The sequence below is a fragment of the Daucus carota genome, chromosome 3, assembly GCF_001625215.2.
Source record: "Daucus carota subsp. sativus chromosome 3, DH1 v3.0, whole genome shotgun sequence".
In the NCBI taxonomy this organism is placed as follows: Eukaryota; Viridiplantae; Streptophyta; class Magnoliopsida; order Apiales; family Apiaceae; genus Daucus; species Daucus carota.
Window position 1 is genome coordinate 36,265,349 of NC_030383.2, and position 17,442 is coordinate 36,282,790.

The window sequence follows — 17,442 nt, forward strand, 5'->3', positions numbered from 1 at the left end:
AAGATAGTTTGTTAGATGAACCTCATAAAGTAGCAAATTATATTCTGTAAAGTAGAATTGATCGAGTGAAACTAGGTGCTTGGTCATGGCTTAAAAACTCAACTTATACATTTATAAGTTATAAGCACTTATTCTTATCGTCTGTATAAAAAGTCAAATTATTTATAAAAATCTAAGAATACTATTTTTTTATTTCATGACTTCTACTTTATTTGACAAATATTTTATTTACATATAAGTGTTAACTTGCTTCTAACAAAAAAAATTTCTAGTTAACTTTTTTATTTTGGTTAAGAAGCGCTTATTTAAACCCATTCAAACAGCCCAATATTTACGAATTGCCCGTGGAAAACTAGACGCGGTTCGAATTCGCTCTCTCGTTCCCTCATGCAAGAGAAGCCATTGAAAAGCTTATTATTCCGTGGATGTAGTCAAACTCGGTCATGCGCAAAGTTAGTTTGCCGCCCTAGATTTATTGATGCGCTAAGCTACTTTCTTAGTTTCTTGTAATAGAAAACGAAACATATATACCGTATCTAATTACTGAAGAAAGATGAGGTATGAAAACGCAAAAGTAGGTTATCTATGCTGTCCATATAGTGTCCGAGTTAAATATTTTTAATGTCGTAATATGAATATCTGTCAATCTACCGCGGAAACCACCAACTACTTGCGTGCACTCCAACATTTATTGCATTTAATAGGACTCTCAACAGCAGCGTACATAAATATGTATAGTACTCCTATTTATACATAGTGTGTTGAGTTCACAAATTTGTAAAAATACAACTAGCTATAAATATACACTACATAGAGTTGGGAGTCTCGCACAGCTTACAGAAATTAAAAAAATAAAAATAAATCTCTCCTCTTGGTATCAAGTGCTCGTAGTCAATATTCATTCTCTCCAATGGAGTTGGGAAGTATTGTGCAGTTCCTTGAGAACAGGACCATTTTGGTCACTGGTGCCACTGGCTTTCTGGCGAAGAGTACTTGTTCTTTCTCTTTATACATTTTTATTTTCATGATAAGTTGTTATGGTTTTCACAATTATGGAAATATTGCAGTTTTCGTGGAGAAGATTCTCAGGGCTCAGCCAAATGTGAAGAAACTTTATCTTCTCTTGCGAGCCCCGGACTCTAAGGCAGCTTTACAACGTCTCAACACTGAGGTACTTGCTATTATTAGCTCTTCACCTTCCCATCTTGCATGATGGGTTTTATTTTGGGATGTAAGCTTAAAAAATAGTGTTTCCTAATTAAAATAATGAAGTGAACTGGAAGTGAGAAATAAATTAAAAATTAAACTGTTTGGGAAAAATGCAGAGGTCCTCAAACAAAAACTAACATTCTCAGCTATAAGTGTTTCTGCCTTTTTACACAAAGGGGTTAAGAGAAGTAAAAACCGACTTTTTATCAGAAAAAGCCAGGAGCGGTTGTGTCCAAATAGGCACTTTTTTTTTATCCGATTTAATTTGAGAAGCTATCGTTGACGTTTTAAGGTTACAATTTTGCACCAGATTTATTCATATCTTTTAGTTGCATGCTTTTATGTAGAAGGGGAAATGCTCTTGCTTATCTAATCTACACATGCATGTTTTACGTGCAGATCTTAGCAAAGGAGCTGTTCAGGGTTTTAAAAGAGCGACTGGGCTCTGATTTATACACGCATCTGTCGAAAAGAGTGACCCCCGTTGCTGGTGACATAACTCACGAGAACTTGGGAGTCAAGGACTCCGCGATGCTCCAAGAGATGTGTCGAGAAGTTGATATTGTTGTCAACATAGCTGCCACAACTAACTTCGACGAAAGGTCGGCTCCTACTCTTTTCAACATGTGTATACACAAATGTGTTGTTCATACTCTTTTCATTTCTTGTCGATTAATTACTGTTTATAAAACTGATTTGGACGGCTCTGCCTGGAACGTGTTTGCCTCGGCTTATATGTCCGGGCTTAATAAGCCATATTTTTAAGCCTATCCAAACGGGCTCCTAGTGTTTATCTGACATTTTTTGTCAGCTGGACAAGTTTGTACTTATTCTGGACTCGAAAATATATGAAATTTTTCGACTTATAAGTTACTCATGGGTATGAATACCAGGTACTTTCAGGGTACACCTACTCATGTGTAGTCGATATATCATTGAATTTCAACGTACACATAATTAACATGGTTGTTGAAATCTTGTATAGGTATGACATTTCGCTAGCTCTCAACACATTTGGTGCAGAACATGTGTACAACTTCGCTATGAAGTGCAGCAAGATAAAGTTGCTTTTGCATGTGTCCACAGGTATTATCATGCATCTGTCAACAGCTTATAATATGAGCACGTTTGGATAGCTCACTGTTTAAGAGTTTATCCTCTGTCGTCCCAGATTTTGGGTTCGACCCTCGTTCTGTTTCTTGTCCTAACTGCACTATATGATATTGCAGCGTATGTTTGCGGTGAAAAAACTGGACTGATAGTGGAGGATCCGTATAAAATGGGGGAGACGCTCAACGGAGAACGAGGGCTCGACGTAAACCACGAGAAGCAAGTAATAGAGGAAGCACTCTTTCAGCTGAATCAACAAAACGCTACCAATGAAGCCATCACTGCAGCCATGAAGGAGCTGGGGATCCAAAGGTAATTAGACTAAAAACAAGATAATGAATGAATTGAATACCAAGTACAGTCTAAGTAGAAGTGGTGCATTTAATATTGTTTTTAATGTGTACGTAGGTCACCAAACTACATGAGTGACTGAGCGAGGTAGGTTAAATTGGATCCATTATTTTGTGAGGAATAAATTATTAACAATGTCTTCTGTCAATGGGCAGCAGGACAGATGAAAACATTAATATAGCTTTAATATTATTGTACCACTTCATAAAGAATTGAATTCTACACCCATAAAACTATGGGGTTGTTTGTTTTCCATGAGCAGAAATTTCTGGCTTCTGCGTTTCTTAACCCATTTGTATAAATAAGTAGAAACAATTTTTAAGAAACTGAGAATACTAACTTCTCTTTTAAAGCTTTTGCTTCCTTTCTAAATACTTTATTAACTTCTTTACTTTTTTACTTTTAATCTATTTCTTTACTTCCTACTTCTAATCCATTTTTTTACTTTAAAGTAAGAAATATTTTTTTTTAAATTTGCTCAAACGGCCATAAATATCCTGCCCAACTTCTAGGAGAAATAAGTCGCAACTGAATCTAACAATCTTGCATTATTACCTGCGCAAGCTCTGTTATTTCCATTTATGGCTACCACCATCTCTTCTAAATTCTGTGTATTCCGTATTCCGTTTAATTTATCTTATTTTTTCTAGACGGACTATTACTCTATTATTTCCATTTATGTCTAACACCATCCCATATATATATATATATTATAATATCGCGGTGCGGTGCGGTTTGAACCGCACTACTAATATGTCAAACCGCAACCCGCACCGCACCGCGCGGTTTGTGAAAAATTCAAACCGCAACCGCACCACGAAAATTAAAAACCGCGTTTTGTGGTGCGGTTTGGTGCGGTGCGGGCGGTTTATGCGGTTTGGGCGGTTTTCTGATCACCCCTAATCCCATGTGCATTCTGTGTCACGTTTCACTTATCTTAATTTTTTGAACTTGAGAGCGAGAGAACACACAGTGCAAAGTCAGAGTTTTATTTCACCAGTGGACCAATTGGATGATATATGAATTATTGCGTTTTTCAGTTTTACAGTATCAAATTTGTAGTTGTGTCTATTTATGACTAATTTAGTAAGGGTTGGTGTAAAGGATAGAGGGGTAGTATGATACTGTTGTAATGGCTGTGCAAGGGTATTAATGGAAAACTAAATATAATTGACTGTCCGCGAGTCCAAATATCATCTATATCGTTTATTTTTACTAGACGTCGAGAGTTCGAAAATTATCAAAAACATGTCAGTAGTCAATTATTAGGGGAACTGAACATGATTAATAATTACAGGGCAAGGCATTATGGATGGCCAAACACGTACGTCTTTACAAAAGCCATGGGAGAGATGTTACTCGGGGAGATGAATCTCAACAAGCAGCTTCCCCTTGTTATTGTTCGTCCCACCATTATCACCAGCACCTACGAAGAACCCTTTCCTGGTTGGGTTGAAGGCATCAGGTATAACGCCCTGTTAAACTTCACTACATTTAAGAACCCGAAGAATATTGGTTCGATAATAATATTATGGGGCCGTTTGGATACGCTGATTAATTAATTAACGGGCTCCCTGTATTCACATGCAGAACCGTTGACAGCCTAGCGGTTGGCTATGGTAAAGGAAAGCTAACATGCTTCCTCGGTGATCCAGATTCGAATATTGACCTGGTGAGATTTATTTCAAAAAAAAAATTAATTACTTCTAAGTCCGTACATATAAAGTAGATTTAACTGAATTGACGAACAGATTCCAGCGGATATGGTGGTGAATACAATGATTGTGGCCATGGCAGCTCACTCAAATGAGCCGGAATGCGAAGTCATATATCATGTCGGATCCTCATTTTCGAACCCGGTAAAGTACAATGACGTCAAAAATTTTGGTCGATTTTATTTCACCCGAACTCCATGGATCAACAAGGATGGCAAGGCTGTTAAAGTGGGCGATGTTACTGTCCTCAGCTCCATGCCCAGCTTCCGCAGATACATGGCCATCCGTTACCTGCTCCCGCTCAAGGCACGTCTCACGTACTTTTATCTACTAACTAATTTCGCGAAAAAAATTAAGATGCGTGTGCAATGGCATCAGTTAGGATTATGCATGAATCAGTGTGATCTTTCTGGCAACAAATTAAATTTATAGTTGTAGGTTGCTTTCGGCAAGAAAATGCAAAGTGATCGATCATGTGAAGGGCATGGACCGAAAGATCAGGTTAATGTGGCTAGTTAGGTTTTTGTTTGTTGAAAAATTTCGCGTAACTCTTTCCCTTTTCTCTTCTTCAGGGACTGCAATTAGTGAATATAGGGCTTTGCCAGCTGCTGCAAGAAAAGTACGTTGATCTAAGCCGAAAAGTCAAGTATGTCTTGAGGATGGTTGAGTTGTATGAACCCTACTTGTTCTTCAAGGGAGTGTAAGTACCAAATCCTTATATTTTGGGCTTTTTTAGAAAATCCTATGCAACCTAAATTATACTTTTTGTAATCTGAAAATCAACTGTTTTGAACCGGGCTTGCAACTTTAATCGTATTTCTAAAAGTAAGTTTGAAAATATAGATATTTTTGAGAAATTTATAATTCTGTTCTCTTTTGATTAATTCTGTTGCTCAGATTTGATGACATGAACACTGAGAAACTGAGGAAGGCAGCTGAAGAAAGTAGTGATGCTGAGACGGATGTTTTCTATTTTGATCCCAAATGTATTGACTGGGAAGACTACTTTGTCAATACACATCTAGCTGGACTTGTAAAATATGTACTCAAGTAGTACTCATCCAATCCAGAAAATTTGTGATGTATTATTTAATTACCACACATAAATGAATTGTTTTTTTTATATTTTTATTGCCATAATGTGTTATAATTAGTATCGTAAAAAACGTGAATCGTGTTATGTATATAATACAAGAGAAGATATATTTTTATAAAACTAATTAAAGAGGAGAGAATGTGTCTATCTATTTCTTACTCTTTTTCAATACATACAAGTGTCTTTATATAGGTCTTGGAATATAAATGAAAAGTCAAGAGTTTCAAGTGTTAATGGGAGAAAACTAAAAGACAAAGATCATGAGAAAAATCAAAAAGGCAAAGCCTATAACAAAAACAACATTAGACAACGATTTTTGCCCGTTGTCTGATGCCCCAGAAAACCGTGCTCTATTTAGTTGTCGTCTGGTACGTATAGAAGGATGATTCTGTTACACATTAACTATGACGCAAATTTGTAGCATGATTGTAGATAGAATATATTCTGTATATCTCTATATATTTTCCCCTCCTGTAATTAGTTGTAGTTAGTTTGTCAATAGCTTAGTTAGTGGCAATCTTTTCTATATACCATGTATAACAATATGAAGGGCTGCAATAGTTAATGGAAATAACAAGAATTGTTTCAGCATTTATATGGTATCAAAGCCACTGATATATAATTATTTTTTCTCTTCCTCTTCATTCTCTCTTCTTTTTTTTACTATGGCCAACAATCAACTAACCAATGTTGCAGATCCCACCAAGCCTTTTACTCTTCTCCACCTTCCCAACACCATTAAACTTACTCTCACAAACTATATAGCCTGGAAAGCACAACTTGAAGCACAACTCTTGGGACATGATCTTTATAAGTATGTCGATGGTTCCTTTCCCTCACCTCCTGCCTCTATCACCGACATCAATGTATATATATGGAGATTTACAAATATTTTTACCTCTTCTTTTCCGTGTCAAGGAGCGTTTGAAGGGAACAACACTCCTCCAAGGACCAAATAAAGCTGGGTTTATGAGTGGAATCCAAGTCCTCCTAGAGTCTTCACAAGTTTCAAAACACCTATTCACGATTGGCACCATAGGCTTAGGCATCCATCTAATTCTGTTCTTAAGACTTTGAGTTCTAATTTTCCTTTATGTATGCCAAAATATGTGTCATCTCATTGCAATTCATGCACTATTAATAAAAGTCATAAATTACCTTTCTCTAATTCTTCTCTTACTTCCGCTGCACCTCTACAATTAATTTTCACTAATGTTTTGTCATCTCCTCTTTACTCCTATGACAATTTTAAATACTATATGAATTTTTGTTGATCATTTCACCAAGTACACTTGGTTATATCACCTTAAAAAAAAATCAGACACCCTTGATATTTTTATACGATTCAGAGGTCTAATAGAAAAAAAATTTAAGAGAGAAATAATACAAGTTTTTTCTGACAATGGGGGGAATATGTAAAACTAAATCATCACCTAACTTCAAATGGTATATCACACCTCACATCACCTCCACACACCCCTGAACACAACGGGTTTGCCGAACGTCGTCATAGGCACATAGTTGAAACATGTCTCGCTTTGCTATCCCATGCTAATCTTCCTCTCACATTTTGGACACATGCTTTTGGTATAGCAACATACTTGATAAATCGTCTCCCTACTCCTACTCTCAATAATGATTCTCTATTTTTAAGATTATTTGGTACCCCTCCATATTATTATAAACTTAAGAATTTTGGTTGTCTCTGTTATCCTTGGTTACGTCCATATGCTTCTCACAAGCTTGAAAATAGGTCTCTGCTATGTATCTTTGTTAGTTACTCTTCCTCTCAAAGTGCATATTATTGCTTACATTTCCCAACAAAAAAAATTATACATCTCGTCATGTCAAATTTGTGGATGATATTTTCCCATATTCTGATCTTCAAGGTTCTCACCAATCTCTAACCGAATCAAATTCGAATATTTTACTAGCCCAGTTTGTTTGCACCCTAGTCACATCACTGCACTACTACACACTGGGCAACGAGTTTACGCTGCTCGAGTATTATAGAGGTGTCCGATCTTTCTTCATCTTTTTTCTTTTCCCCTAAATTTTCACCTCCATCTCATCAAGCACAAGGCTCAAGGCTAACCTATTGCACTTCACTCTTTTTTTTTCCCACCTCTTCATCTTCTCCACTCAATCAATGGAAAATCAATATGTCCTTTGGGTAATAGGTGCAGTTTCAATGTATTTCATTGCTTTAGGTCTTTGGATATTAGTTTGGATAATGTCCCGATTATAACCGAATCAAATTCGAATATTTAACTAGCCCAGTTTGTTTGCACCCCAGTCACAGCACTGCACTGCTACACTCTGGGCAACGAGTTTACGCTGCTCGAGTATTACAGAGGTGTCTGATCTTTCTTCATCTTTTTTGTTTTCCCCCAACTTGTCACCTCCATCTCATCAAACACAAGGCTCAAGGCTAACCTAGTGCACTTCTCTCTTTTTTTCCCGCCTCTTCATCTTCTCTCTTTCTCTTCTCCACTCAATCAATGGAAAATCAATATGTCCTTTGGGTAATAGGTGCAGTTTCAATGTGTTTCATTGCTTTAGGTCTTTGGATATTGGTTTGGATAATGTCCCAATTCTAACCGAATCAAATTCGAATATTTTACTAGCCCAGTTTGTTTGCACCCTAGTCACAGCACTGCACTGCTACACACTAGACAACGAGTTTACGCTGCTCGAGTATTACATAGGTGTCTGATCTTTTTTCATCTTTTTTCTTATCCCCCAACTTGTCACCTCCATCTCATCAAACACAAGTCTCAAGGCTAACCTAGTGCACTTCCCTCTTTTTTTTCCCGCCTCTTCATCTTCTCTCTTTCGCTTCTCCACTCAGTCAATGGAAAATCAATATGTCCTTTGGGTAATAGGTGCAGTTTCAATGTGTTTCATTGCTTTAGGTCTTTGGATATTGGTTTTGGATAATTTCCCGATTATAACCGAATCAAATTCGAATATTTTACTAGCCTAGTTCGTTTGCACCATAGTCACAGCACTGCACTACTACATACTGGGCAACGAGTTTACGCTGCTCGAGTATTACAGAGGTGTCCGATCTTTCTTCATCTTTTTTCTTTTCCCCTAACTTTTCACCTCCATCTCATCAAGCACAAGGCTCAAGCCTAACCTAGTGCACTTCTCTCTTTTTTTTCCCGGCTCTTCATCTTCACTCTTTCTCTTCTCCACTCAATCAGTGGAAAATCAATATGTTCCTTGGGTAATATGTGCAGTTTCAATGTATTTCATTGCTTTAGGTCTTTGGATACTAGTTTGGATAATGTCCCGATTATAACCGAATCAAATTCGAATATTTTACTAGCCCAGTTTGTTTGCACCCTAGTCACAACATTGCACGACTACACACTGGGCAACGAGTTTACGCTGCTCGAGTATTACAGAGGTGTCTGATCTTTCTTCATCCTTTTTTCCCCCTAACTTTTCACCTCCATCTCATCAAACACAAGGCTCAAGGCTAACCTAGTGTACTTCTCTCTTTTTGTTCCCGCTTCTTCATCTTCTCTCTTTCTCTTCTCCACTCAATCAATGGATAATCAATATGTCCTTTAGGTAATAGGTGCAGTTTCAATGTATTTCAATGCTTTAGGTCTTTGGATACTAGTTTGGATAATGTCCCGATTATAACCGAATCAAATTCGAATATTTTACTAGCCCAGTTTGTTTGCACCCTAGTCACAGCATTGCACGACTACACACTGGGCAACGAGTTTACGCTGCTCGAGTATTACAGAGGTGTCCTATCTTTCTTCATCTTTTTTCTTTTCCCCTAACTTTTCACCTCCATCTCATCAAGCACAAGGCTCAAGGCTAACCTAGTGCACTTATCTCTTTTTTTCCCCGTCTCTTCATCTTCTCTCTTTCTCTTCTCCACTCAATCAATGGAAAATCAATATGTCCTTTGGGTAGTAGGTGCATTTTCAATGTGTTTCATTGCTTTAGGTCTTTGGATATTGGTTTGGATAATGTCCCGATTATAACCGAATTAAATTCGAATATTTTACTAGCCCAGTTTGTTTGCACCCTAGTCACATCAGCAATGCACTGCTACACACTTTGCAACGAGTTTACGCTGCTCGAGTATTACAGAGGTGTCTGATCTTTCTGCATCTTTTTTCTTTTCCCCCAACTTGTCACCTCCATCTCATCAAACACAAGGATCAAGGCTAACCTAGTGCACTTCTCTCTTTTTTTTCCCGTCTCTTCATCTTCTCTCTTTCTCTTCTCCACTCAATCAATGGAAAATCAATATGTCCTTTGGGTAGTAGGTGCATTTTCAATGAGTTTCATTGCTTTAGGTCTTTGGATATTGGTTTGGATAATTGAAAGGCATATTAAGCCTATTTGTATTTAAGAGTATCTGCTAGGTCCAGATACGATTGTAGAAGGGGGTTGAATACAATCGATACCAAATAATCGCGGAAGTGAATCTGATTGGAATATGACTTGTTAATCAGATTATAATTAATTAATATAACAATGTTTTAAGTCGTTATATAATTAATATGGTTCAGTTTTAATGTCCACTAAAGTTCGTAGAATAAATTCGACAGGGTATATGCTAGATTTAGTGATTAAAACAATCGGGTTTTGAAAGCACAGAAAACTGTGGATATAACGATCAAGCAAGTTACGAACAACTTGAATGCTTTACAAATGCTTTGAATTACAAAGTGATGAACACTTAGAAATGAAGAAACTAAGCCATATTTATAGGCAAAGCCTTGTACATGAAAGACAATCACAAGACAAGAGAATTACAAGCTTGGAAAGACAAATACAAGAGGGGTAAAGACAATTTAGGCTTGGGCAAGACAACACAAGGCAAGGTAAGACAATTTTAGATTGTCTACCAAGCTTTAAACTCGCCAGCAAGACAATTGCTTAAAGGGAAAGACAATTTAGAGGGAAGGAAAGACAATCCATATGGCAGAAAGACAAACAGAAATGTTTTGATCACATTAGCACTTTCGGCAAGACAATCCAATTGTCTTGGAAGCCCTTCATAATTTTGGCAAGACAAACTAATTGTCTTGGCAGTTTGAACTTCGGTAAGACAATCACAAATGATTGTCTTGCTGCTTCCTTAATATATCCTACGGTCAGACAATTAGAAAGAATTGTCTTGAAAGTTTGATGAAGCCACTCGGCAAGACAATTCTGAATTGTCTTGCTGAGATGGTTTAGGTGATTAAATAAAGTAATTTGACATATATATTAAATAGAAAATTATCCACTTAATTATATTAATCATATAAATTCATAAATTAAATTAATTCGAGAGTGACTTAATTTAATAAATAAATTACATAATTAATATAATTATTTGTGAAGTGAAATAATAATCTATTAAATATTTAATCACCCATTCTTCAGTAGAACTGCTTCCGGTCTTCTTTAAACTTTAATAACTTCTTCTTAATTTGTCGATCGAACGAACTACCACTTCTGCTTGACTTCAAATATTTAATTTGAATAACTGATACACAGATGTACTGTCTAGTTCATCTGTATCTAGTTAAATCAAATATTCTTCGTCAAATAAACAATAAGAAATTGGTTTGTTCGTCGAGTCTTCGTCTTGTAAGTACTTCTTCATTGAATGGAATCTTCTGATAAAATAAAGTATAGAAACTTTATATCTTCTGAACTCCTGGACGTGCCACAAAATATTATTTGTGCACTGAGACTTGAACATATTAATGAATTTCTTTCAGTGGTGTGCAGCAGCATCCTGGAATTTATCTGACATATAATTCCCATAAATCATTTGACATTCTTCGTACGGATTCCGATGACTTGCTATTTACTGAGCTTTCTTATCTGAGTTGAGTTGTACCTCTTTAAATACAAATAGGCTGAACATATGCCTTTCAATATCCCCCTATTTGTTTGTTAACATAACATGCAAATTTCCTAGAGGATAACTCAACTAAAATATAAGACAAAGATTTAAACATAGGAATGTAAATAGTAAAAGTTTATGGCTTTGCATTAAACATTAAACCATGATCATAGATAGATTACAAAAGGATGTTCTTTGAACATATCTAACAAATATCCTAATCAATCTATTCACTCAGAACGAGTGAATTATCCTTCTTCTGTATCTGAACAGTGAATGATTGGAGTAGAAGGCTCATTCTGAACAGGTACTTCAGCTGCAGTGGATTCTCCACGCTTCTTTCTTTCACGAGCCAAAGAAAGATGATATTGAACTTCTATGTCCACAGGGTCTTCGATAAAATCTGCTGGCTGAGATTGGTTGATATACTTCATCTTTCTAAAGTAGTGTTGAATGTTCCTCCTTGTGCAGTAATTCACAATCTCAGTATCAGCATCAGCTTTGGCTTTCATAGCGAAGCCCTTGGTACGTAGAATAGTCGACACAAGAACCATCTGATTAACATCATACTTGAGAAGATGTTTATAGTCCAGGTAGAAGGTTCCAAACTTGCTCTCGTGGATAAACTTCACACAATAAGGATTTATGACAACTTGTGGACTGTTATGAATAGCATTATCCATAAGTCTGTCACGAAGGAGTTCATTCAGATTTGAGCTGCGTCTAATCTTGTTACGAATCACCCAGATTTCAGTAAGAGATAGAAACTTGAATAGATCAATTGAAACTCTGAATGTTCCGTTTCTCTGAGTAGAAATAATGATCTCCCATTCATTGAGGAGATTCTTGACACCTATAGTCACATATTCTAACTCGAGAGCAAGAGCACGCATAAACATATCCTCATTAGGGTTAGCCTCTCTCAGGTCATAGATGAAAGATTTGAACTTACCATCATTGAAAGGTTCCCTTTGAGGTCCAGAGAAGATTTGTCTAGCAATATCCCAGCTTTCACCAACTTTTCTGGAGATATCTTCTCTCTTTTCCTTGCACTTAGCATCCCATAGCTTCTGTTTCTCAAACTTGACCAACTCATCAGTTGTCCTCTTCTCATCCACCAGTTTCTGTAATTCCTGAAGCTTAGCTTTGCTAGCCTCATGTTCAGCTTTAAACTTTCTGACCATTTCCAAGTGCTCAGGATCCACAGACTGATTTTCAGTGAAGAGAAAGCTTTCCTCGAAACGACCCTCTTCCTCAGCTTCAAAATAAACAGCATCAAATGCATCATCATCATTAACATCTTCAGGAATGTTGTCATAATCCTGATTAGTGAAGATGTTCTCAGATTCAGGCATTTTGCCTTTTGACTTGTCATAACTTTTGTCAGCTGCTGACGAATCTTTTCCACTTGCTCCTTCTCCACCCTTATGTTAGCACAAAATCACGCAAGCGTACGTGGTTACAAGTGGTATAGAATCAAGTTCAGTTCGTTCCCACAGAGACTGGTGTATTCAGAAATATGCACTTATGCACCAATGTATGATTATTATTCAATGCTTGGATAAATAACAATTTGGTTGGTTTTATCTAAATTAACTAAATCAAGTCGAATTATAACTAAGAGAATTAAAATCAAATTACTAATGAGAATAAAACATGGAGTTCTAGCTTCATTAACAACTTCATTCAGAATTATGCCTATATTCGATTGTAATGGTTGATAACTAATCAGATAACACGAGACTGATACACGCTAACTGTCGTTATACGTGCACCATACTGTTACACATCCACAATTAAAATAGAAGGTAAACAGACACCAATTATGCTTAGACCCTATATGTCTATAGAATTTGAAAACATAATGGTTAAAGAGCAAGTTATCTATCAAGATAACACAGGGCGATGCAATACAGGTAAAATCACATCACAAGTCATGTTATCGAATACAAAACCTATGCTCGCATGGCAAGTTCTAAATCAATATATTCACTGTCGCTTCAATAAAGATTAACAAGCAATCCTAGATGTTAGCTACGCATCCAAGACGAATAAGCACAACCAATACGAGGAAATCAAACCATCACATATGAATAAGACAAATTAATTACTGAAATCCATCGATAAATCCGCTAAAACCCCATGACAACGATTAGTTCTTGATCGAACTACTCATCATCATGGGTTCGAATGTAAACATTATACTAGATGTCTAAAACAAATACAAAAGTACTAAAGAAAGAGTTATGAAACAAATCCGAACGAGCATCCACAATTACGCCTACTTCGAAGAATTACAAAGATGAAATTATGAAACTAGATCTTCTTTGTAGCCGTCACGTGCTCTCCGAATGGTTCTAGGTTGTTAGACTTCTCCCTTGAGCTTTGGTTTAAGTCCCACAACGATCAGGCCTTCAAACGGATCAAGAATAGGCAATTTGGGCTTTTTCTCCCATCAGAATGGGGTGGAGACCCCGTCAGTGGGGTGGAGACCCCGTCAGTGGGGTGGAGACCCTGTCTTGGCAGCCCCTATTCTGCTGAAGTGGGGTGGAGACCCCATCAGTGGGGTGGAGACCCCATCTTGGCAGATTTTTCCTCTTCAGAACGGGGTGGAGACCCCATTTGGGCAGCCCCGAATGCTTTTGGAACCTCCTTTCCCTTTTCTCCTTCCTTGCTCGCTCGATCCCTACGCCGTTTCTTCCACCTTCTAGCCTTGAATCCACCCTTTATCCTCCTTCTAGGAAACCTACACAACACCACAAGAAACACATCAAAAACACCACATACTTGAGGCCACATCATCAATTTAAGTCAAAACGAAGGCATTCCAAGTGGATATGAAATCCACTTATCACACCCCCAAACTTAAACCGATGCTTGTCCTCAAGCATAGACACACACAAACTACTAATGCAATGCATGAATGCAACTATATGCCTACGTCTACTCGAATCCTGAAGTGTAATCCTTGTTAACATAGAATCCTCAGAATATGCAACATTCTCGGCATTCATCTCTTTCACATATTAGCCATGTTCTCTTCCACTACAAGTGTGAAGTGCATCGTGTGTGGTAGCATGCTCTCAAGTGAAACAAGACAAGACTATCAAACTTCAACAGAGTCCTCACTATGAGCCGTTAATCAGAATCAAGGTTAAACACTTCTTTACTAAAGAGTCAACTACAATTTAGGGTCACTAAAGAATTCCTATGCTTTTCCTATTTTTTTTCTATTTTTTTTTCTCTTTTTCTTGCTAAGTCTAAGGTTGGGACGCTTCTCAGTGTAAGTGAGTCACGACCGCCATTCGACTTCGCTTATTTTTTTAATCAACTATTTCTCCAGTAATCAAGGGTTGTGAAAAGTCACCAAGAAAATGCTTATTCTAATACATTTGCACTTAATACCAGCACAAGGACATGGATCGTCCCTTTCACATGACATTGCATTTTACCCATTGATCTTAAAGGAGTACCTGATAATTTTTATTCTTTTTATTCTTTTTTTCTCTTTTTTTTAGAAAGGCATATTCATCCCTTAACTCCCCCAAACTTAAGATTTACAAACTCTAAGTTCAAAAAGGGAATAATCCAAACTCTACGCCCGACTCAACGCGAGGACTCAAGAAATAAGTTAGTCTAAGTCTTATCTCAAGAGCATAAGTGTAATAAAAATTTCCACACAAGCAGTTTCCAAATCCAAGGCATCACATATGATAAAGACTACTAGCCAAGAAATTATGCACATAAACTCATAATAGGAAATCAACTTGGAAAACAACTTCAAGATCCATTCAAATGCAACTATATGAAACTACTAACACATACTAAACAGAAGCATAAAAAAAACACGTACTAATATGCAAACTATATGAGAAAATATGCTAAACTAAATGCAACATGCAACCTATATGAACACACACTACTACTAGTCCTTAGATTACCACCCCCAAACTTAAAATATTCAATGTCCTCATTGAAGGTGATAATAAGGATAGACACGTACCTAGATGTAGGGAGGATCACCCTCCTCGGGTGGAGGATCAGGTGGTGAATATACCATGCCATCTCCAAACACTGGCCAATCAACCTCAACACCAATGGCTCGAAAATCACTCCCAAGAGCCTGAATCAAATCCTTTGCAAAACGGTGGTGAATGTCATGCATGTCATCTATGCGCCGTGACAACCTTCTAAATTGCACATCACTTAAGAGATCCGCTGGTAGTTTGAGCTCGAGTATGGGAGCTTCTTTGATAGATGGTTTAAGATGCTCCTGAAAATTTTTACGCTCTGCTACTCCTTCATCTTTGAAATCAGAATCCCCTGTTAATACTCTCTCTAAGGTACCTGGCCTTAGCTTTTGCCCCGTCTCAGAATTTTCAACAGCTTCTAGTGGCTCCACCTTAAAGCATTCTTCTTCGTCGGTTGGAAATTTCATTGCGTTGAACACCTTAAAAGTGACACTCTGATCTTGAACTCTCATTGTAAGCTCTCCTTTCTGCACGTCGATCAAAGTTTGGCATGTAGCTAAGAACGGCCTTCCAAAGATAATAGGAATCTTCTTATCCTCCTCGAAATCTAGGATGACAAAATCAGCAGGGAAGATGAGCTTATCCACTTTAACCAAGACATCCTCCACTATACCTCTCGGGTATGTAATGGACCGATCAGCCAGTTGTAAGTGCATGTTTGTAGGTTTCGGCTCCGGCAGCTCAAGTTTCTTGAAGACAGACAACGGCATCAGATTGATACTAGCTCCCAAGTCACACAAACACTTGTCGAAAGATAATTGCCCAATAGTACAAGGTATCGTGAAACTTCCCGGATCTTTCAGTTTCGGGGGCAATTTTTGCTGCAATACAGCACTGCACTCCTCGGTCAAAGCCACAGTCTCCAACTCCTCAAGTTTGAGTTTCCGAGATAGAATACCTTTCATGAACTTAGTATAACTCGGCATTTGTTCTAGAGCCTCCGTAAAAGGTATGTTGATTTGTAATTTCTTGAAGACCTCTAGAAATTTTACGAATTGTTTGTCAAACTTATGCTTTTGAAGTCTCTTCGGAAAAGGTGGAGGTGGATATACTTGATTTACCCCAGTATCAGTTTTCGGGCTAGACTTTTCGGCTGAATCCTTGCTTGCTTCCTCGTTGATTTTATTCTTGTCAGCTTCAACAACAGTTTTTCCACTATCAGACTCAGATGAGAGCACTGGTGTTTCAACCTGATGATCACTCTCTTCCTTGTTTCGCTCTGTTGCTGATTCTTTATCCTTCGTAACCTTTCCGGACCTCAAGGTGACAGCCTGTACCTGTTCCTTCACCTCTTTCTTACCCGGATTGGCCTCAGTATCACTAGGAAGAGTTCTTTGTGGTCTATTAATCAACGCATTAGCAATCTGCCCAATCTGGTTCTCCAAAGTCTTGATTGACAACGATTGGCTTTTAACCATTAGTCTTAATTCTTCCAATTCTGATCTTTCATTAGAAGACTGTCCAGCCACCCCATGATTTTGTTGCGGGAATCCAGGTGGATGGAATTGCTGTTTCGGTGCAAACTGTTGTTGAAAACCAGAAGGGTTAAGAGGTCTAGATCCTTGCTGCTGAAACTGTTGCTACTGTTGTGGCATGTAGTTCTGATTATTGCTCCAGCTGAAATTCGGATGATTCCGATTATTGGGATGATAAGTGGCAGGAGTTGGCTGTTGAGACCGCTGAAAGTTGCTCACAAACTGAGCGGATTCGCTCGATATAGCACACTGATCCGAAGAATGTGCTCCAGCACAGAGCTCGCAGACTGAAGGTGGCTGCTGATTTCCTAGATTTGCCAAAGAATCCACCTTCATAGTAAGAGCCTTAAGCTGAGCAGCTATGGCTGAAGTAGCATCAACATCCAGAATCCCTGCTACCTTGCCCTGATAAAGAGGCTGAGTAGGATTCTGATATTCATTCGCAGCCATCATCTCGATCAACTCATAAGCCTCATCATAGCTCTTAGCCCATAGAGCTCCACCTGATGCTGCATCGAGCATTGGCCTCGATTGAGGACCCAAGCCATTATAAAAGCAATTAATCACCATCCAATCAGGC

The 17,442-nt window shown here is 37.8% G+C and overlaps 1 protein-coding gene across 1 annotated transcript; it reads left to right on the top strand.

Annotated features, from left to right (window-relative positions):
* The first annotated feature begins 753 nt into the window (after positions 1–753).
* On the top strand, positions 754–5,510 carry LOC108211438 (fatty acyl-CoA reductase 3). Its single transcript, XM_017383040.2, has 10 exons — positions 754–989; positions 1,068–1,171; positions 1,609–1,811; positions 2,195–2,295; positions 2,439–2,631; positions 3,968–4,135; positions 4,261–4,342; positions 4,422–4,691; positions 4,958–5,085; positions 5,283–5,510. The coding sequence occupies exons 1-10, from the start codon at positions 911–913 to the stop codon at positions 5,437–5,439; spliced, it is 1,485 nt and encodes a 494-aa protein (XP_017238529.1). The 5' UTR covers positions 754–910; the 3' UTR covers positions 5,440–5,510.
* The last annotated feature ends 11,932 nt before the right edge of the window (positions 5,511–17,442 follow it).

Coding starts and splice junctions, on each gene's coding strand:
- LOC108211438 (XM_017383040.2), top strand. CDS start 911: ATGGAGTTGGGAAGTATTGTGCAGTTCCTTGAGAACAGGACCATTTTG. Junction 1,812..2,194: donor ACAACTAACTTCGACGAAAG/GTCGGCTCCTAC, acceptor AATCTTGTATAG/GTATGACATTTCGCTAGCTC. Junction 2,296..2,438: donor GCTTTTGCATGTGTCCACAG/GTATTATCATGC, acceptor ATGATATTGCAG/CGTATGTTTGCGGTGAAAAA.